Genomic DNA, 22852 nt, shown 5'->3' with positions numbered 1-22852 from the left:
ACACGAGACAGAAGAGCCCCATTGCCTAGAAAAAACGTTATCATACTGAATATCCGAGTGGCAAATGTGGCCAAAACCAGGATCCCTGCAAAACTCACTCATCTCCCTTTTGAGCTTCCTATGCGCCTTGTCCACTGCTGCTGGTTTCACAGCTCCTCTCTCCTGCTGCAGGGCATAAACTCCATCCAGATTACAAACCAACCAGACCACTGTACATTCAACTGCCTTAAGTCAGGTTTCATATCCCTCATCAGCACCACCCCTTCTCGAGTACAAGATCATTTTCCCCCCAATGAATGACAAACGCATCCGGGCATCTCATTCACACCAGCATACCATTTAAACACCTCATCAACTAACACCATCTCATGCCCCCTTTTCCCTGCTAAGTAACGGGAAACAGATGTTGGTCGAATACCAAGTTGGTCCCATGGCCCCTCTGAGCCACCTGGCGCTCTGCTCATTTGTTGAAGGAATGTCTTACTACCCAGATGGCTACCGCTTCTGCCGCTAGACCCATAACCCAACCTTAACCAAAAAACAGCAGTAAAAATTCACACAGAAAGCCCTGTCATGCTGTACATATCTCAGAAAACAATATAAAGGCCAGTGCCCCCTCCTCAAAATTTCTTCCCATACCCAGCTGCAATTGCCAGCTTTGGCTGCTGTGCTAATCAGGAAAAAAAGTGTCCTATATTCAGATGGGGGGCCCCAATGAGGTGAGCGCCTTTCACAAAACAGAGAGGAGCTGGAAAGCTATAACCTTCTACCCAGACAGGTGCTGGAAAACTGCCCACTGGGAACCCTGCTGTGCATGGCCCACCTGTCACACCATTCTACTGGGCATTGCCCAGACCCCAGAAGGGCCTGCAACACCACATTCTTCCCTTGTGCTCTCTGGTCAGTCTTGGAGCTGGGCAGCCATACCACCAAGCTACCCTCTCTCCTTGTTACCTCCTCCCTGGTCACTCCCTCCCACCTATGTATCCCAGCAACTCAAAAGGCACCAAAAAGCATCAAGGACACCAAATTGAAGAACACACAAACTTCCACATCTCCCATTGAACCAGTGGCAAATGCTGGATTACCTGGCAAAACAGATTCCAAGATAAGGACCTCTGTGGCCTCCCTGAGCAACCTTGCTCCCTTGCTCAGCCCTCACACATCTCCTGCCACAGTTCTCCGGCTGACCGACCATAGCCCCACAACAATTTCCCCATAAAGGCAATGCCTGCAATTTTCCGTGCAATTGTCACCAGAGACAGGCCCTTCTCCAGCCTGCCTTGCCTCTCTCAGTTCCCTAGCTCTCCTGGCCCTCCAGGGGTCTCCATCTGCCTAGTGCTCTTGAAGACCCTGAGGGGCCCTCTGGGACCAGTCCCAGCATCCCAGTCAGAGGGAGGCGCTGTGGCATCCTCCCATTATTTAATTTAGCTAGAGGCTTATCGAATGCCTCCCACTCCAATGTAGCCCCCTGGGTGATGGGAAACACTGTAACAGCCTCCCGCCTGACTCCTTTGCTTTTGTGGACCCGTAGATGCGTCTGGGATGCAGTTGGGCTGCTGCCATGTCAACAGCAGAAGGCGGCAATTCAGTAAATGCAGAAGCCTAACTATTGTATGCCACCTTGCTCCCACTGCCCCTGGCCTTCTATGGCTATGATACATGCCGCTGGGGCACCAAGGCACTATTTTCATCCCCCACTTGCACCCCCCTACTCTCCCCAATAAGGTACCACCCATGCACACTTCATGAGGCTGCCCGTGTAGACATGGAGCGGCCTCTGTTTCCTACCTGTGAAGATGCTGCCAGCATCTTGTGTGGGGGCGCACAAGCAAGTACAGCTGCGGCCACACAGTCAGCGGCCGCCACACTGGTCTCGACAAGCCTGCCTCTAGTCCTCCGTACACAACCAGGTCCATGCAACCTGCTTCACGTAGCAGGCACATGGCTTCAGTGGCCTTGTCATTGTGGGACATCATTGTCTGTCCCAATTATCCCCAAGATATAAGCCCAGGAAAAAGTTACCAGGGCTCTTTGTCACCAGCCACCATGTCACCCAAAACCTAAAATGGTGGCAGGGAGCACAAAAAGAGCCCCCACATAGCCTTGTTGGGCTACACTGGGCTCCCATGTAGCCCAACAAAAGGAGGCTGAAGGCCAGTCACTTTGACTGCACCCTCTTCCAAAAACCCCAGAGGGTAGACCTCGCTGCAGTCGGCTTCCCCCCAAATCTCCATTCCACCTGCCTTTAACAGTTGCATTTGTGACTGGAATAGGAAGTGGTTGGGAGTGGGGGAGCCAGTGCCCCATCTGAAATTGTCCTGCCCCTCCACCCCTTGTGTACCAGATGACAGCTGCAGACAGCAAAATCAGACACTGGCCTCTCAACTTGGGAACAGTTATATTGTTCCCTTTAACATTTCAGATTTTGGTTACTCTTGAATTCCCTAATAACTAATAACTAGTATTTAATTTCTTAAGAATGTGGCATTTCTGTTTTCTTAATGCTACATATTACTACTGCGTGGTACGTACTGTGGAAAAACCTGCTGCTATATATTGGAGGTTGTGGTAGGTGTTAATAACTGGCCATGATTGAGAGCTGTGGAGTTTATGCGAAGGCAAAGCAAATTTCTCACAGTGCCTGTAAGTGGGTCATGAAACGGTTCAGGATACATGTTCATCCAGTCCTTGGCCTCCCTGCAGAGCCAATGCAGCAGTGGTCAAATGATCCAATTGTAAATGTTATTCTGTACGAAAATGTGTGAAGGAGGTACACAACTGTTGAAATATTGAAAAGGCAAAGGTAAAGAAAAGGCAGTGCTCACAGATGAGTGCATTTGTGTTTGAGAGACTGAAGAGAGAGAAAGCAGATGCAAAGAAGTATGTGTAGGAGAGAGTGACAAGAGAGTGCTGAAGAAGAATTAGAAGTGTTATGCGATTGCAGACAGAAGGTTTCAGAAAGATGCTAAGAGATGAAGGGCATACAATCCTATCAGAGAGAGTGCCTGAAAAAGTAGGCCCAGATTTAGTAACGCCATTCACCAGGTTTGCGTCAGAAAAGTGACACAAACCAAGCACAAAGAGTTGGGGTGGGATTTGCTATCCAATGCAAACCAAGATATGTGTTGGAATGTTCCCAAAAGTTAACATAAATGTGTGGTATGTGCTACTTTGAGCTTGTTTGAGTCATGAGGACATTCCATGGATGGTACATGGGATTTCTCATGCAAACAACCATGTTTTTTGATGAAAATCCCTATTTACTAATATTTGTATACAGGAAACTTGCACCAAAGCCTTATGCCCCTTTGAAACAGGCATAATAAGAAGAACTGTTTGCAATTCTCCTTACTTTTCCAACTTTGCATGTGGGCTTGATTTTACAGGAAACATACAAAGTGAGAAATGTTTCTGTATTGGAGGGGCCCTTTCAGTACAAAACCTATGCTTTAGAAAACACACACACACCCCTACTTGCAAGAGTATGTGCGTTGGTGCACAACAGCCAAAAGTATGCATGAGCCGCGAGAGAGAACAAATATGTGCCATAACTTGGTAGATATGGCACATTTCTTTAAGCCTTCCTTTGGCACAAGACGGCACAGCAGATTTAGTTGCTGTGCTGCCTTGTATTCAATATTTGTAAAAATGGGCCATTGTGTTTGAGGAGAACTGGGGTGATTGAGGTACTCTGAAGACCACTACCCTTTCCAGAGACCTTATTAATGTACAATTCATAGTCTTCCCAAAATATTTAAATCACTTTGTATGTGATGTGTGTGTGTGTGCATGTGTGTGTTCACTGAAAAAACAAATTTAAAAGTAATGTTATAATTATGTGAGAATTTCAGTGACATCACAACTTTTAAACATACAAAACCACTGAAATTCACCTGTTATTGTTATCCCAAGTAACTATAACACATGCCTTAAGATAACTATAACTCATGCAACCAACATGCACAGTTGTCTTAGCAATAATTTAATCAATTATGTCATAGAAGATGTCATGAATGCTGTAATATGTGGGGTAATTAACGTATGGTGAGGACGCAAGATATAATTACCCAAGGGCACAACATATGTTTACTTGAGATAACTATAACTGATAAATTTCAGTGGTTTTGTACATTTAAAATGTTAAATTGTCACTCAAATCACCTGGCAGGAGAATTAAAAATGCAAGCATATGTTTTCCTGCTCGAGCTGATATGGGCAGGGAAACTGCTGTGTCACGGCATGGGCTCCCCGGGACACAGTCTGTGAGCCGGCCCCACGGTATGTGGTCCCCTTGGCCTTAAGAGACTTAGGGAGGGGGCCCTCCCTTCCTTTTAACTTCAGTTCGGGCCTAAGGGATGGGGCCTCTGGGGCATTTTAAAGCTTATGGATAGAAGTGACGTGGGGCATCCCTCCCCTTTTTTATAATATTCATCCCCCCCAGGTATGAGGTCCTTGAGCCTAATAAGGCTCAGGGAGGGCACCACGCACCTCCCCTCACCTCATTTTACACATTATCCCTGGGTGATGGGGGCCCCAAGGCCTCACAGATGTTCAGGGAGTAGGGCCCATGCCCCCTCCTTCAAATAAATATTTTGTGCCATCCCCTAGGTGGTTGCACACCCCAAAGGATTTTTTTATGAGTACAGTGTAAACCCACACTTTTTAAAGAAATTTGCCATGGATTCATTGATCCTCCGGAAATTTGACACAAAATAAAGAAAACTCTTTTGGCCCCAGACAGGGTCCCTCTGGATTCCCACTTCTAGAGGTAGGTGGGTCAGAGTAGCCCTACCCTGCCCCCTTAGGTCTTTTTTTACCTCTTTTTTTGGGGACTCAGGACTGGGTCCTGAATCATAAAATAGCTGCAGCCACATCCTGGTTTATGTGGTGGCAGCCAATCAGATCTCTGCATGATTTCTGTTTACTCAGCGGATTCTTCGCTGCATGATATTTGCAAAATATTTTGGCATAAATTGCTCAAATACTACCAAACGGATTTACACCAAGTCACATAAAGCCCTCTTTTTGGACCAAGATCTAGCTTCTTGACAAATTTTGTGTAAATCCATTCAGCGGTTTGAGCTGTAGCAATGTCTAAATTTCGTATGGATAAATGAATAGGGAAAACATGTTTTGGGACCCCCTCTTTTACTCAGCCCCTGCTTGACATATCCCCTGAAAAATTCTAGTTAGGAGCTAAGTTGTAACAACATTTGTCCTAGAACGTTTTGTGAAGTTTTATCAAATGGCACCAAACTCATTAGGAAAACAAAAAATGATTTTCCTATGGAAATGTGGAAATAGCCCAAGACAGAAAAATGCTTATTAACACTTCGTTACTAATGCCCTCACACAAGGTGGAGACCATGAGATAGCAGCTGTTTATTTTTCTTCACTGGGTCGCCTTCCAGTATTACAATAGACCAACAAGCAAAACAGCTTAAGAGTGGAAGGTTTAATTGTAAAAAAATAACGAATTATTTTTTAGTAACCCAATTGTCTAGGTAGTGAAAGACTATTAACTATCGAAAACGATATAATTGTTCATTCCTCTTCAAACTTTATTAGGTAACCTGATTGATCCTCTTAAAGGCAACCGAGTGGGTATATCACCCAGATCACAGAGGTAATTTCTAAAGAAACATCTGAAGTTTCATTACTGGTCTAATGTCAGTCTGGATCTTTAAATCATTCTTTTAACAGTGTTTCACCTTCTTTTTAATTTAGGAAACGTTGTGCCCGGCCAATGCACGCGCAGTATACATTCATAGTCAGTCCTGAAAGGTGATGTTTTATACCATGGAAATGATGGGTTTCATACAGGTTGCAAAACTTATCATAGCTAAAAACTATAAATATCTTTGGGTTGGAGTAATCATGATTCCTGCTTGACTAAATTATGTCTGTGGTAGTTATACATTGATGTCTGCCTCAGGTGTTCATATTCTTTAATCCTATTTGACTTGATAAATTAGCATTTCCAAGAAGTTTGTTTTTTGACTTCTCGAAAGCACTGTTTACTCTTTTGGATAATTCTCTTCCGAGTCTGACTCCTCACTCAGTTCCATTCAGCCTGCGAGATTTCTGGTGAAAAGACCAAGCTTTGAATAGGGTTGTGCCAAAGGCAATAAACCATGCATCTATTACCAAAACTGCTACTGAGACGACAGTGAAGACGTTGTTGCTGCAATTTAGCAGAGTCACTTACAGCTAAGTACAAATTGAGACAAGGTTTCTACTTAGATCTCTGTTCACAAGGATAAACTGTTTGCTTGTTTGTAGTGGGATGAAAGCATGCCCATGTTAGTGTGGTCATTTGTGTGCAAGAGAAAATATGAGAACGCATGCCAGGGTCTACGGGGATTAAAAAGTATTGTAATTAGTTTTAGGAAGAACACGTTTATAGGTGTTGCTTAGGCAGATACCTCACATGCCTCTTTCGTATCGCTGTCCTTAAAGTTAAAGCTCGAATACTTATCCGAGACAAGAACCTACAAATTCATTCATTTCTTGTAGCTAGCTCTAGCGCTGTAAATTGAAATGACCTTCTCACGAGCCTCCTCCTAGATTTTACTACGCAACTGAGGGCACGGGAAGCAATCAGAACCTTACAGCAGGTAGTCTTATTTTTCATCCTTCTTAATCTCCTTTGCTTCTATTTTGGACACATAGGGTACAAAATTCACCTAGAGAGTTTCAAGCTCAGGAAGACCACGTGGATAAAGACCCAAGAACCCTCCCAGACAGGCAAAAGCTTTAAGACTACAGAACTCTGCATGAAAGGGAATTTAAATACGGGACACTGGTGTAACTGATTACTTGTGGTTTACCTAGAGATATGCAAAGAATACTGATGTGAGAAGATGAACACGATACAGCAGTGCCAAAGGAGTAGCCAGAATATTAAAATACCCCCCACGTTGAACCAAAGCTCTTATGGCTCCAAGCAAGTGAAGCAAGTCATCGCAACACTCCCCAGAAGAGCTTACTTGTATCTTCCATCCAAGCATCTAATCATTCATCTTTTCATTCTTTCATCCAGTCGCTGAAAATCATCAATACACCTTTACATGCTGTCATCCATTCAGTCTTTCATCCAACAATCAGTCCGTCACCATTCCATCCATCTGTACGTCCATCCATATCCAAACTTATCCATCCATCTTCAAGCCTATCTATCAAACACATATATCCTTTTACTCAGTCATCCATCCTTTCACTTATCCATTCCCTTTTATCCATCCACTCATCCTTCAGTCATCCATCCGTCCCTTCGCTCATCCATTCACTCTTTCACTCAACCATCCATCCTTTCACTCATCTATCCACCCTTTGGCCCATCCATCCACTTTTTATCCATCCATTTAACCACTTGATCATCCATCGATCCTTTCACTCATCCATACAAACGCCCTTTCACTCATTAGTCCATCCATTCACCCTTTTACTCATTCATCTGTGCACCCTTTCATCCAGCCATCCATTTACCCTCCCTTTTACTCATCTATCCATTCTTTCATTCATCCATCCTTTCACTTATCATCCACCCATCGTTTCACTGAGTTTATCCATCCACTCATCAATCCATCCAATGACCCTTTTACTCATCGATCCATCCTTTCACTCACTCATCCATCCTTTCTGTCATCAACCGTCCATCCATTCATTCATTCATCCATCCACCCTTTCACTTATCCATCCTTCACTTACAGTCACCCATCCTTATATCCACTCTTTTCACTAATTCATCCAGGCCTCTATCCATCCACCTTTCACTCAGCCATCTATCCACCATTTTACTCACACATCCACCTATCATTTTACCCTTTCACTCATCCATACATCCTTTCACTCATTTATCTGTCAATCCATCCATACTTTCACTCATCCATCGGTCCACCCTGTCATCCAGCTATCCATCTCTCCTCCATTTTACTCATTCATCTTTTCTTTCATTCACCCATCCTTACATCGATCCTTTCACCCATCCATCCATCCTTTCAACCCGTCATCCATCCACGCATCAATCCATCCACTGACCCTTTTACTCATTGATCCATCCTTTCACTCACTCACTCACCCATCCATCCTTTCTCTCATCAACCGTCCATCCATGCATTCATTCATCCATCCACCCTTTCACTTATCCATCCTTCTTCACTTAGTCATCCATCCTTATATCCACTCTTTTCATTCATTCATCCATGCATCTATCAATCCACCTTTCACTCAGCCATCCATCCACCATTTTACTCACACATCCACCCATCATTTTACCCTTTCACTCATCCATACATCCTTTCACTCATTTATCTGTCCATACATCCAACCTTTCACTCATCAATCGGTCCACGCCTTCATCCAGCTATCCATCTCTCCTCCATTTGACTCATTCATCTTTTCTTTCACTCACCCATCCTTACATAGATCCTTTCACCCATCCACCCTTTCAACCCGTCCATCAATGCATCCTTTCACTCTATCCACTCATCCACCATCCATTTGCCCTTCATTTATCATCCATCCTTTCACTCACTTATCCATCCATGCTTTCATCATTCACCCATCCATCCTCACTCCCTTTCACTCATCCAACCTTATAGACATCCTGTCACCCATACATCCACGTATATATCTATCCACCCCTTCACTAACTCACTCATCCACCATTTCACTCACAAATCCATCCATCTTTTCACTCTCTCATCTTCCCACCTTTTGCATTAATTATGAACCTTTGTTTGCAGAGTTGCAGATAGAGAGCCCCATCAAAAAACCCTCCCAGCAGTAGCTGATAAAGCTGGGGGTTGACGACACCCAGGAACAGTGCTTTTCTCATTAGCAGGGTAATTCTAAATTTCCTTCTTATGCTTGCAGAGCATAAGGGATCTGGGGTCTTTGAGACACCTGGTTTCCAAGATAGAGTGATTATGGACATAATTACATGAAAATCAGCTACCCACTCAGTGGAAACAGGTATGTAGGATAAGCACAGAGACGTGGATTTGGTTTCTCTGCACAGGCACAATATTGGTTTTTGAGATCAGCTATGATCATCCTGAAGCCTCACAATAGAGGGTTAATCATTGTTGAAAGATTGTGTAGTGCTCACAGCTCTACAAATATGATATCACCTGGCACAACTGTAGAGACAAGGTAGCACAGAGGAAATACAGCTAATCATCAGTTTAATATTGTCTTTTGCCTACAGGAAGGTGCAAACTAAAGAAAACCTCTAAGCGAAGCGCTGCATTCTGATCAGAAGATGTATGAGGAAAGATATAGCAGTAGGTATGAGGTTTCCGATGATGCCAAAAAGTAGAAGTCTGCAAAAACATTCACTGACTCTTTGAGGGAACAGGCTCTCCGTTCTTACAAGAGCATCTGGGGAAAAAAGAGAAAGTTCTAAAAGGGAGCAAGAGAACCTGAATTTCCTCTTCAAAATGACCCACTTCCCCACATCTGATTTCAGGCATTTTCAACAGAGTGAGCAAGTGTTGCTCATTCTGTGCTATTGTATGACCATTATATGATTGATGTTATAATAAGATGATGGAAGACAAATGAAAAGATCTTCGTGGTACATTCCATGTCCTAAAAAAAAGAAAAAAGAGGAGCAATAGAGGGACAACATGACACTGGGGTACCCTCCACTCAACCGTTGCTAAACAAGAATCAAGCCCCTATGTCACATACCACACACAGTAAGTTCCGAATAGCTCAATGACTTGTGGTCCCTGTGATAAAACGTGTTGTTGGACTTGTTAGATTTAGAGTGGTCTTCCCCCAAACCTTTTGCCTTCCTCCTCCATTTCTGCTGATCTCATTGTTGCTGGTCTGAGGACTCTGTCCAGGTTGCCTTTGCTAACCAGTGCTGGTGTGGTTGTTCTCTCCTTAAACCATTATAATATTGGTTTATCTCTAATTGGCATATTTAATTTACATGTAAGCCCCTAGTAAGTGTGCCCAGAACCTGTAAATTAAATGCTACAAGTGGGCCTGTAGCACTGATTGTGCCACCCACTTAAGTAGCTCTTTAAAACATGTCTCAGGCTTGCCAATGCCACCTGCATATGCAGTTTCTAACTGCTATGGAAACCTGGCAAAATAAGTCTTTTGCCAGGCCACACCTTCCCTTTTTATATTTGTCATGCTTAGTGTAGACTCTAACAGCTCAGAGGGCAGGGTGTATTTAAAAGGTAGGGCATGTACTTTTAGGTTTTAAATGTCCTGGTGGTGAAACACTCTTGAATTCGTTTTTCACTACTGCAAGGCCTGTCTCATCCATAGGATAACATCGGAGTTACCTTATTACATTGCATAACTGCAATTTCCAAATGGGAATAGGTAACCAGTTCATGCTTGGTGTCTCTGGCATCCTAATTTAAAATCTTAACTTCTGGTGAAGTCAGATTTTAAATTACAGTTTTGAAAATGCCACTTTCCGAAACTTGGCATTTTCCTGCGTTACCCATTTAGTGCCTGTATCCTGTCTCTGGTCACATGACTGTGAGTAGCTGACAGTTGGGCTTTGTGTATTCCTTCTAGACAGGGAACTTAGGTGTGCATGGATGGACCATCTCTGGCAGGATGGGAGGGAGGAGCTGGGCACAGCCCCACTTACACCTGAATAGGCTGAAGGCAGGATGTCTGGGGACGTCAAGGGAAAACCTCTAAAAGATTCTTCCCACTTCAGAGGCACAACTGGATTTATATACTGGATCTCAGACACCACCACTTCAGTTTACTTCTGAACTTGTGGCCACTCTGCCAGGAAGTAGGACCGCTGTGCTCCTGGACTATCACTCTGCTGGACTTCACTCTGCTTGACTACTGTCTTCCGGTGCTGCTGCTTTGCTGTGCTGACCTGCTGCCCTCCTGCCTTTGAGAGAAGGACTGGACCTACACCTCTTGAACCCAGAACCCTAGAGTGACTCCAAGGGCTAGTTGGCTGGCTTCCTGAATTGAGAATTAAGGGATAGAAGTATTTAACAACCTTGCACCTGCACTTGGACTCTGCCAATTGTGAGTCTACTCTGCCAAGTGGTGCCATCCCAGTCCTAGACCCTTGAAAGTGGGCTTAAGGTGCTTTGCTAGCCTCAGTCTACCCTGCTGAACCAATGCACCTCCTCTGCTGTGTGGCCTAACCCCAAGCACAACCGACGCATCGCAACTGCTGCATGGATCAGAGCCTCCACAAAGACTAACATCACATTGCAGCCTGTTGCCACCTCAGAACGGTTGCTGCGCGGTGGAGGGCTCTTGCATCACTCATCAATGGCTGCCTTGAAGATGACACCAGACTCTGCATCACAGCCTTGCTGCTCATCAGAACCCTAACTGCATGATGCATCCCTGACTCCAGACGTCATATCACAAACCTTCATCAGTGGTATCTTCAATGACTACAGAACAGGACCTCGCACCACAGCCTCACCACATCACAGAATCAACACATTGCTCCAGCTGCGCAATGCATCTTCGACACGGATGCTCCCAAAGCTTCCCAAACCATGATTAAAGGGACTGTGTTCAGCGGGCTAACTGAGTCTCGGTGGCTAAACCGCGCTCTATTGCAATCGGCCTGAACGTGACAGGTTGTCCCGGTCCAGCGCATCCAGATGTCCACGGATGGCTCTTTACGCCTTTTGACACTACTCTTATTAAAGATTGAATATATCTTCGGTACTACTGGTTGGATGTTTGTCATTTTTGTCTTGTTTTATTTATTTAAAAATGCTCTATTCTGCAAACACTGTGGTGGGCTCCTTTTGTGGTCACTATTTCCTGCTTGAAGTGTTGCACAAATTCTTTGTACGTTTCGTCCGAGTTAAGCCTAACTCCTCTTTCCCAAGCGACCCTAGGGTTCAGCACAGGTTAATTTAGGGTTTCCGTGAGACTTCACCCTGAGAAGAATTGTCGTTGCTTCTTGTGGGGTGTTTCACCCCCTCAGCCAGTAACCCAATTTCTTGCACTAGTTCCAGGGATCCAACCTGCTCTGGTAAAACTCAGGGTTGGGTGACCTACAAGTATGTTTGTAAATAAAAGAGGATCTATTGCCAGAAGAACCGACACCTCACACTAAGGGTATTTCATAAAACTCAAAATCGAAAATGCCTCACGGTAGCTACTATGGGTAGCATGTTGACCAATGCTTGCCAACTAGATTATTCTATCATTTTATCATCATTGACACTTTTTCTTTTGCAGCAGGAAGTACCAGATAGTGTGTTTATATCTATAGCTATACTGTGTGCATACACTAGATTCATCTAACTCCCAACCTGTGTATCAAACACCTGCACCCTTATTGTAAAAAGGGTCCTCGGAATTCCAAGCATACATTTCTTCTCCTCAGCACAAAAATACTTAAAAATTAGTCCACATGGCATTCCTCAGTTTTTTTATGTATTTACCCAGGCTCATGATTAAAACCATATACTAATATGGTTCGAGCACAATATAACGAAAGACCAACATGTTTCATTGCCGTACTTAACTTGCAGGCAAATTCATCAGGGCATGAGGAACCAAAAGTTAACCCACTGTGCACCGTTGACAACAAGAAAGCAGAAAAAAACAAGGGACAAGCTCACCAGCTATGATTCCCTTGGCACAACCACAGCCGGAACACCCATAACACTGAAGGTCAAGAAAGACAAAACTGAAAAAAAACAAGCAACCAGGCTTTCTCCATTTATGCACACCAGATTTGCAACAGAATCCCAATACACCTCAGGTTTGCCACAACCCTCTTTCAAATTTAGGAAAGAGCTGAAGACACACCTTTTTAAAGGACACTAATTCACAAAATAGTAACAGTACATTTCTACTCGCAGAACCAGCTACCCTCCAATCATTCACTGGCTGCATCTTTGCCTTTGATCTTGTACAGACGTCTGATCTCTTTCGGCTCGGTGTCTGCTGTAAAAGCAAAACATATAAACATACATTTATTCGTAGATTTAGGTGAGCACTTAAACTATATGTACTTTTCTAATGGTGGGAGGAGCCGAATAAATTTGGAAAAAAAGACCTTTAATGATTTAAAGGCAAATGAAAGACACCTTAATAGTTCTGTGGCTTATTGTGGGCAGTGAAAAAGAAGAGGAATATATTTTTCACATATATATGGGAGTGCAAGAAAAGAATAGATATAATACCAGGTTCCCTAGTTCCAGATATAGAATTAAATGTATGATATAGTGTGTGGATTGACCCAGGGTTGATTAATTCAAAGCAAATGTATTTTGTCTAGAAAGCATACGAATATTATTAAACCTACAAATTAAAAAAAACTTCAGCCAGAATCTGCCCTGTCTAAATTGCAATTACAGTACCAAAGGCCATGATCTGGATGATATCGTCAACATCTCTGTGGAAATGTGTGTATGTAGTTACGTGCCTTTGTCTACAATGTAGTCCTAGATGTTAGAAAACTGTTCTAATATACTGGGTATTTTAATGGTTCAAGATGGCTTAATAATCTCTTATGGCGAAGACCTCTTGAGTAATGTGGGTCAAGTTCAAACCCAGCAAGGCCTGTTTAGCTTTCCATTTTTATGAAGTCAGCAAATTAAGCACCAGATAATAATAATACTTTTTATATAAAACACCAAGAAATGGCTCAAGTGAATATAAGGCAATATAAAACACTAGTTTCTACAGATAACAAACAAAACGAAAAAGCAACCCATTGTTTGATGTTTAACATAGCTAATATAAATCATCAGATAAACAACAATTCTCATGCATTAGCTTTACAACCATTATCTGTCACTTTCATTTCAAATAAAATTACTTGGTTATCACTATCTATTATAAAATTCAAAGTCAAGATGATAGGAGCATTGGTGTCCTCACAGTCTTCATATTTATCCATTACCTATTGGTGTTATTTGTTTTTCTCTTATAAGCAGGACTGTAAAACTATCCTATTCACAACAAACTCTGCAAACCGCTACCCTGGTAAATGTAATTAATAAATTAGTCCTACTCATGGAGATGATAATTGAGTAACTCTGTACCATACTGTGTATGTTACCTTCACTCCAATGCCCAGCAATATGTTCCATCATAAAGTGGACATCACTGCCAACCCTAGTGCCCGGATTTCAATATGATGAATAGCAGAACTGTCATAATGGCATTGCTTCCTGGTCTGTCAAGGAGACAAAACATAGCCCTAAATGATCATTCTTTACTTCCTCCGACCCTACCTCATAATTTCTTCTAGGCTTTCACCCACAGCAAAAGGAATCTTCATCATTACATCCTGAGTCCTACCAAGGCTCACCTGTCATGGTGACCTGTGTGAGCTTAGGAAGAAGGCAAAGCAGGAACTGTGAAAAGGACGAGATGGACTTTGAGTGATGAAGATTGCCAATAGTTTATCTTGGCATTCTTATTTTCAACCATAACAGAGAGGGAAAGAGCAGTTGTGTCATCTTTTTTCAATTTGTAAATTGTGTCCACAGGGTGGAAGATCAACATGTAACCTGGCAACTAGCTGTTGCTTCCTTGTAGTTCCTTTTCACAGAAGTCTCAGAGTATGGTGCACTCTAGATGAACAAGCCATGACCATCAAACTCTCACCTTTGTGCTGTGACTTCCATGTTAGCTGTCATATCATGGTTAAAAATACCATTGATAAAACTATCGCCCGGGTGGAGTTTACAATGAAAAATCTTTCCTAATGGCATGATATTGTTGTAAAAGAAATTTAGGCTATGATTTTTCTCTCAGACGATATTTTTGCTAATAATATTCTGACATAAAACCATTGTCATTTCATATCATCACATCTGATTCAGCAATGCCACTAATCATGGGAGGTGCATGGGCACAGAAGCAGAATTGATCTCTGCCAAGTCAGCAAATATCCTGTGGTAATTTGTAATCATCAAGCATTTGTATCAGTCACCAAGACCACTATACAGACTTATCGGGCTGTTGTACATTGAAAACCGATGTCTTGGTCTCGTCTTTGGTGGCTTACCCTCCTTTTGTGAAGTGGAAGAATGATACGCAACATTCGGTTTTGTATCATTCAGATCTCAAATATCTTAGAAAGGTAGTTCAACTTTAGCAAGTAATATATTTTTATAGGAATACTACATTAGTACATGGTTGTGTGTTATCTTTAAGTGTTTACGAAAATGAATGCATTGTTTGTCACCACAGTCCCCAGTATAATACGTGTGTCATATGTGTTAGAACAGAAGTCTTATTTTACATATCTATTTAATTATTTTATACTTTTGAAAATGTACTGTAAGCCACTGCTAATTTGCTAAATGATTTTTTTTTGCAAAAAGTCGATCTGTATATCTTTTACATTCTCTCCTTTGTCTATCAGATTATCGTTTTTTGCTTCACATTTATGATTCAATTATCAGTGTAATTTTTACCTGAATTTAATCTCCGGTCTTTGACATCTGCACTTTCAACATAGCTTAGGTAGAAGTTAAGGCTTTGTTAGACATATGAACTAAACCCATCGCCTTAGAGATATCGTTACTGTTTTCTAAATGTACAGTAATATAAAATAAATTTTGCATCCTGGTCTAAGAGCATGGTATAAAAGGTTATTTTATCATAGTTTCTATCTAAAGTTAAACATTAACCTCCACATCCACTCACGCCCTTTCACTGAATTTCACATGCACGACTAGTGACATGTATGCACAATAAAATAGTTAGTTTAAGAAAGCAATAAAACACAAACATCTACGAAACTATTATTCTGATAATCATAATTAAATTAAGTGTAACAGAATAGAACGTAACTCTTTAGAAAGCCAATATGTGACGATGCCTTTGAGAGCCATGAGCTCACCCTCCCCACATTCAGTGATGTTCGTTTTTAATGAAGATGTGAGAGATATCTATGGAGATTCATGGTCTCACCAGTAGTGCTTCCAAAAGCGAGGAGAGTGTGGTGCCCGTGGATGGGACAAGACCCTCTGTTTTCCATTCAAGATTCCATCACACATGAATCCCATCTCTGCCACACACAGTTGTCATTAGTGACTCCTGGCATGTCAGCAGTGGGAAATGGCTCAACAGAAATATTGCAAAATGTAAGATTTAGAGGAAAAGGGTGGAGTGTATAGTCTGGTCTCCTCCTCTTCAGGGGGCATGTGGAAATGTTCCATGGCTTGAGAGTCTCAGTTACAAGTTTGTGCTCTAATTTTAATTAATCATGTAGCAAAAAGGTTTAAGGCCCCAAGGGGGAAGTGCAGCCCTTAACTTCCACGGCAAGAATATATTATCCTTGTAAACTAACAAGGTTGATCTAATATATGTTTCCTTTATTCAAACAACATTCCTTCAACAATAAAATCATGAATCAGTCTACTAAGGTGCTCCTAAAATAACGGCACAGTGAACGTGATTAGTGTGACAAAAATGGTGCAAGGTGTTAAATACAATATATACAAAATTGTGGTTAAAGATTTAGTGATCTTCAAAAAGACCCCTTCAATCCAGGTGTCCTGAAGTCATCTATCTCTTCACACAATAACCCACAATGAGTTGTGTTGATATTTCGACCCCACATAGAGAACCAATCGTTAAAGGGTCATCATCAGGACAAAAATCATATTTTTCAGGGAGCATCCTCAAAACACGAGATGTTATGACTTAAAATCAATTTTCTTTCCACTGTATCCTAGGTCAGACAGATGTAGGTCTGGCCAGCCTCTCAAGCATTTTAGAGGGCAAGTCCTGCACATATATTTACTGTATTCAAAGGTCCACCTCCCCTCACCTGAGATGACCTAATACGCCAGGGCTTCCATTGCCGCTTCTTACCTACTTCTCCACAACTACCCTGTGAGTTGCATCCCTCTGGCTCACAACAGGCACTCTCTCACCCAGACACCCGCATAGGACGAGACAGCGCCTGCCCTGCTTTGCCTTGAGCATCAGGTTATGTTGCTGGTATTAACAATGCTTGTTTCCGTAGGGAGTTCCCTACAAATGTGCCAGATGTTCCAAAGTTTTTGGGGTTTTATGATTTAATGGAGATCACGCTGGGATGTGGCCTACCATTCATTTTATGGTTCCCTCTCTCTCTATCTAGACACAAGGGCCTCATTTCTAAAATAGTGGTCCTTTCCCTCTTGAAGTGAAACTGACATAAGACTGCTGACACGCAGTTTCACAGAAAGTAAAGTAGGACTCCTGGCTCTGCATTAGACTAGAACCCCTGAGCCTCAAAGGAGCTGCCATCTTGTAACACCAGTAGTCTGATCTCTACTCTAACCTCTACAACTTTTACTCGCCCTAACAACACAGCCTTTTTCACCACCACTGATGTCCCTGCATTATCATAAATGTTTCAGGTTTGATCTACATTTCCCTCACACTCACCTCACTTTTCCCGTCATGGTTACAACTCTTTATATTTGGACACCTGTCCTTAGCCTGGACTGACACCTCCCTCGTCAATACGTTATCACTAGTTACAACTCCTTGTGTTTTGGACACCCGTTGGTATCCTGGAATGACTCTTAGTACAGCAATTCTGAACCCTTAACCTCTGTTCCTATCTCAGTTGCATGGAATTTAAAAGGATGCTATAATCAAGAATAAGTCTGACCCCCGAGCTCCAAACATTTAACACAGTCACCCAGGATTTTAGTTGGTTGCCCAGACATGGATGCTAATTCCCTTGGAGTACTTGACCCCATATTAGAGCTGGCCGGTCGCAATGCTTATAAAATTAGGTACTCTCCTAATCTAACAAAAAACACATTTAAGAGCTTAAAGCACCGACTCTTCAAATCTCACCCAGAATTTGTAATCCCTGACTCCTAACTCCGCTTGAATACAAGAGCTATAATTAGCGATCTCATCTTCTACACAGAAAGATGAGCGCAATGGAGCAAAGCCCTATACTCTTTGCTTCTTATCAACTCATCCAGGAAAGCACCTCAAGGTCTAAGACTATCTCTAGCTTCCCCACTCTTTTGCAGAGCAGATGCAACCATCTCCCTGTATAACAAGGGGACTATCCAGTTATCTGATCGCAACGTAGAAATATTTGATGACATTTTCTATATCATTAAGAACGCCGCGATCAGTAATAAATCTGCCCCTTTCCAAGGCTGTCCTAGTTCTGTAGGCAACCCACAGGAACCCCTAGTAGTGTCCTTGCATTCCCTTGCAACACCAGGTGCTCCACCCCTTTCCCGCCCTTGATTCCCCCCACATTGAGCAGCACACACAATACCAAGTTTGGTACACCACCTGAGGGGGCGCAGGTCCCCCCATAAATCGCTGAACTAGACTGCACCCACCCTACACCTAGAGCAGTGGTCACAGAGTTGCACAGCTATGGAATCAATGCAATCACTCGCACTATACCCTTGACCTCCGAACATACCCTCATTGATACTTCTAGCACTCTTATGACACCCCTCATGGCCCAATTGTTGACACTCTTGATGTCCGAAGTCCCAATCCTGACTAACAACATTACACATACAACCCCAGCAATCCTATTCAGCTAGCTCTCAAGCTCTCCACCCCCCACCAAGCTTAACGTCTTCACTAACCAGACATCCCCTCTGCTGGGTCTCCAAGGCCAGCAGTATACCAACTACATAACTCTGAGCACCCCTCCACCCCCTTGGCCCCTTGACCCAAACTATGGGCACTTATTTCCACACCTCACTTGAATCCAGACTATGTGAGATTACACTGAATCCACAACAATTTAAGGCAGACCTAAATTGACTAATGAGCATTATTATAAAGCTACTGAACAATCAGTGGCCCAACAGGACTCTGAGGAATATTAGTCACAACCACGCCCAATCTAATTACCACACTAGGCTGCCTTTAAACCCCGCAGCCAAAGTGATCTCAACAATCCCTTGTTCTCCTCACCCGAGATGGAGAACTATACCCTACTCCAACACCCCACCCAGTCCATTAGATTGAACAATTCACTATCTGACAGTGACATTCACTCCCTCCTCCTTTCATATAACTCTACATACTCCGGTAACACAGACAATCTAGGCTAAATTTATACACTTCCTGTGAATCCACACAGAGAATCTAGACCCAATTCCAGAGCCTTAAACAAATCCAACTTTAAGCATATTACCATCACACATACACCCTCAGCTGGTACGAGTCCCCACCTGTAATGCATGCTACTCAATTGCAGATGGGCAATGAGACATACCACCAACATCAGTGACCTCATCCTTACACACAAGCTCGACCTCCTAATCCTGACCAAAACATGGCTAAAGATTCCTTTCCACCTTTCCTTGACATACTTGTCCGTCCTAGTCACAACTTCATAAGATTAGATAGAGCTAACAGACCAGTTGGTGGTATCACCTGCATATACCATAACAGTCTCTCAGTGAAACATCACAATCCTCATGCAAATACCTATGCATTGAGATTGCAAGTAACGTCAGGCTACTTTGCAAACTACAGGTTGAACAAATCATGAAAATCATCTCAACCAACGCGGTACATCAAAGCACTCAGATCTTCCTCAGAGACTGCACCTTACACTGGAATGACCCTGCAGTGAATAGCCTTAAAACCTACCTAGATGACCTCAATCTGATCCAAAACTGTGACAGCCCTACACATAACAAGGGCGCAATCTTGGATCTAATCACTGTGAAGGTTAACTACATTCAATGTCAATCAATTGCTCCCTGTGACTGGACAGACCACCACCACATTACCTACCTCATCACAGAAGCTATAGGGACAAAAAATGCTTATCTACAGAAACCCAAACAGTGGAAAAGGAGCACCCGAAACATAAACCTGAATGAAATTATATCCCTCAGCAATAACATCTTGCCCCCTCATGTGGACATGTTTGATGTCCATGTCTTTACAGATCATTACAGCAATTCCAAGATGAACATTCTAGACTCAGTTTCACCCTTACAGCTAAAAAGGATGTCCACCAAAGAATCCCAACCATGGTACAATGGTAACCTAAACACAGAAAGTTGTAATCGGAGATTAGCTTAACAATCGTGGAGATTCTCACCATCCCTCGAACACTTTAAACACCTAAGATCACTGAGGAGCATATATAACAAATGCATTAGAAGTTTGAAAGCAAATCTCTTTAGAAACCAACTAGATCAAGCTAGAATATCGACCTAAAATCTGCTTGACCTTGTCAAACTACAATCACACAACCAACCTAACCCTTCCCCAATTGGGTTTAGATTGCTGCCAAACTGTGAGGGATTGGCTTCATTCTTTCTGGAACAGATGGAAATGATTAGCTGACAGCAATTGAGCACCTTCTGGACAAACCACATATTAGCCTCCCTCCTTCCCGGATCGCTGAGCCCCAGTGTCTCCCATGGCACACCTCTGAAAACAACACTTTGTGGAACATATTCAAAATACTTGATGATAGTGACATTCTCAAAATTCTTCCAGCACTGAAACCCTCAAACCACTTCAGCGACTCTCTGCCATTGAATTTCTTCAGTGAGATCAAATTGTCTATACTCCCTCTCTGGATCAAGATAGTAAGCACCTCTCTACTTCAATACACTATTCTTGAATGCCTCAAAGTTGGGCAGGTAACCCCCATTTAAAAAAAACAAAAAACACAGCAGATCACTTGGACCTAAACAACTACCACCCAATCTCTAACATTCAGAAGATTCTTAAAAATGTGCCCACATCCAACTATGCAACCAAATAAAACAATTTCAACTTGTAGGCCAATTCCAATCCAGGTCCGTCAAGGCCACAGTATTGAATCCTCTCTAACACACATAGTGGTCGACATGCTAAAAATGGTGGATCAGATCGCATCTTGCCTTCTAATCCTCCTCTACTTATCATCAGCTTTCGATAGGTTAAACATGACAGCCTGCTAACCTACAGGAACGTAGGATGGGGCTATCAGGGTCTGTCCTAAACTGGTTTGCCTTGTTTCTCCACAACAGGTCTCAAAGAATCAAGGTTAACTAGTCCCTATCCAATTAAACACCGTTCACATTTGGGGTACCACAGTGGTCCACGTTCTCACCCACTCTGTTTAACCTATTCATGGAGCCTCTAACTGAAATTATCCAGCATACGCTATAGCATGTACACTGATAACACAGAACTGTACTTGAAAATATCCTTCCCCAAAGATATCAGGTCCCTCAACATAACTCTACGAAAAAACTAAAATGGCTGACTTGCAACCACCTCAAACGAAATGCCCTCAAAACAGAATTACTCTTAATCATCCCACCCAAACAGTCCTCGATAATAAAGAATGGATGAAGCAACTAACAGCTCCTAACTGCTCACCACTCATTATAGATTCCATGAGATCATTGGTAATAACTATTGACAAAAACTTGAACATGCAGGAACACATCAGTACTGCCGCCAAAGGAGCGAACTATCAAATTAACATCTTGAGGAAAATAAAACCCTTCCTCCCCCTCAATGACTTCAAGGCAGCTGTTCAAGCCATAGTTATTTCCAGGTTGGACTGTGGATGTGCAACCCTCTGTGGCCTACCTAGATCTAAGTTGGCTCCACTAAGAGCCTCTCTTAATTCCGCTGTAAAGCTTATCACATGATCAAAAGAAAACAGACACATCACTCCTCATCTGAAATCCTTAAATTGTCACCCAGATTAGGCAAGGATACAGTTAAAAATTGTCCACATGACCCATAAAGCCCTACATTTCAACACCCCAAGATACTTGACCCAAAAACTGGAGCTATCTGGTGGCTACAGATCCTCTGGAAGCACCAACACCTTATTGCTGAAACCCCAGAAGTGTCATAAAAAGAAAACTTACAACAGACCCATCTGGGGTATTGCACAGAGAATTTGGAACTCCTTGCCCCCTGAAATTAGACCGAACCTTTCAACTGCATCATTCAAAAAAGAAATTAAAGTGCTATTGATGAACATACCACTGCTCTAGATCCCACAAACTCTACACCCCTGGCCCAGATTTGACACAGTGCCTACACCCATGACTATTATTCGCATGTTTTGATCATGTCTGTTGATTTGTCCGTTTGGACCTTGTTGAGGGCTCTTACCTCAAATTAGCAGATACTACATCCTGTACTGCTTTTGATTGTGCTATTGTTTGCTCTACTTGTTTATTCCTTCCTGATCATTTATAAAATGTTCTGAAACCCTCAAGGGTCATGTTTGAATTAAATAAGACATTATAATTAAATGTAGCATGTATCAGGTGTGTTCAATGTAGATAATGTATTTACAAAATTTTAATTGCTCTTCTTTATAGAGTTATCAGCTATGAATGTTGCCCTGGATATGAGAAGGTGCCTGGTCAAAAAGGATGTCCAGCTGGTAAATATTTGTATACTGATTATTAAAATTGTGTTCTATTACTACTTAAATAAGTGAGTTGAAACATATTATGCCTAAAATATGTCTTGAAAATCACAGAATCACCAAAAAGAATCACATAACAGATTTTTTACATTAAATCTGATAGCTATGAGCCATCAGTCACTGCATTCCCTATGCAAGACATATAGTTGCAAGGGTCTGCAACACAATTAGAAATAAAAGAAATCCAGCAATGTCATCCTATGTGCTGCTCTGATTAGGTTCACCTGGGAAGGAAGGGGCATATCCTCTGTCTCTCTTGCCACTCTTGCTCCCATTTTAGGTAGAAATCAGTTAAATCAGTTGCCCCATATTTGTGAAGATGGCATGTTTCTGATTTCTGTGTTTTCACAACATTCCTCCGTCAGCCCATCCTGTCCTTTTGAAGAAGTCAATACAGTTGTGTGGTTATTCTGTTGAAAGTCTATTAGTGAATGTGCAAGAGCCTGAAGCAAATAG

The 22852-nt window shown here is 42.4% G+C and overlaps 1 protein-coding gene across 1 annotated transcript in view; it reads left to right on the top strand.

Moving 5' to 3' along the window:
• Positions 1 to 22852, top strand: part of TGFBI (transforming growth factor beta induced) — a 224985-nt gene that overhangs the window by 58194 nt on the left and 143939 nt on the right. Inside the window, exon 3 of the mRNA XM_069199225.1 lies at positions 22287 to 22351. Within this exon, the coding sequence (XP_069055326.1) occupies positions 22287 to 22351 (65 nt within the window). The remainder of the gene's footprint in view (positions 1 to 22286; positions 22352 to 22852) is intronic.

The sequence above is a fragment of the Pleurodeles waltl genome, chromosome 7 (assembly GCF_031143425.1).
Source record: "Pleurodeles waltl isolate 20211129_DDA chromosome 7, aPleWal1.hap1.20221129, whole genome shotgun sequence".
NCBI classification, from domain to species: Eukaryota; Metazoa; Chordata; class Amphibia; order Caudata; family Salamandridae; genus Pleurodeles; species Pleurodeles waltl.
This window is presented reverse-complemented; position numbering and strand designations above follow the sequence as displayed.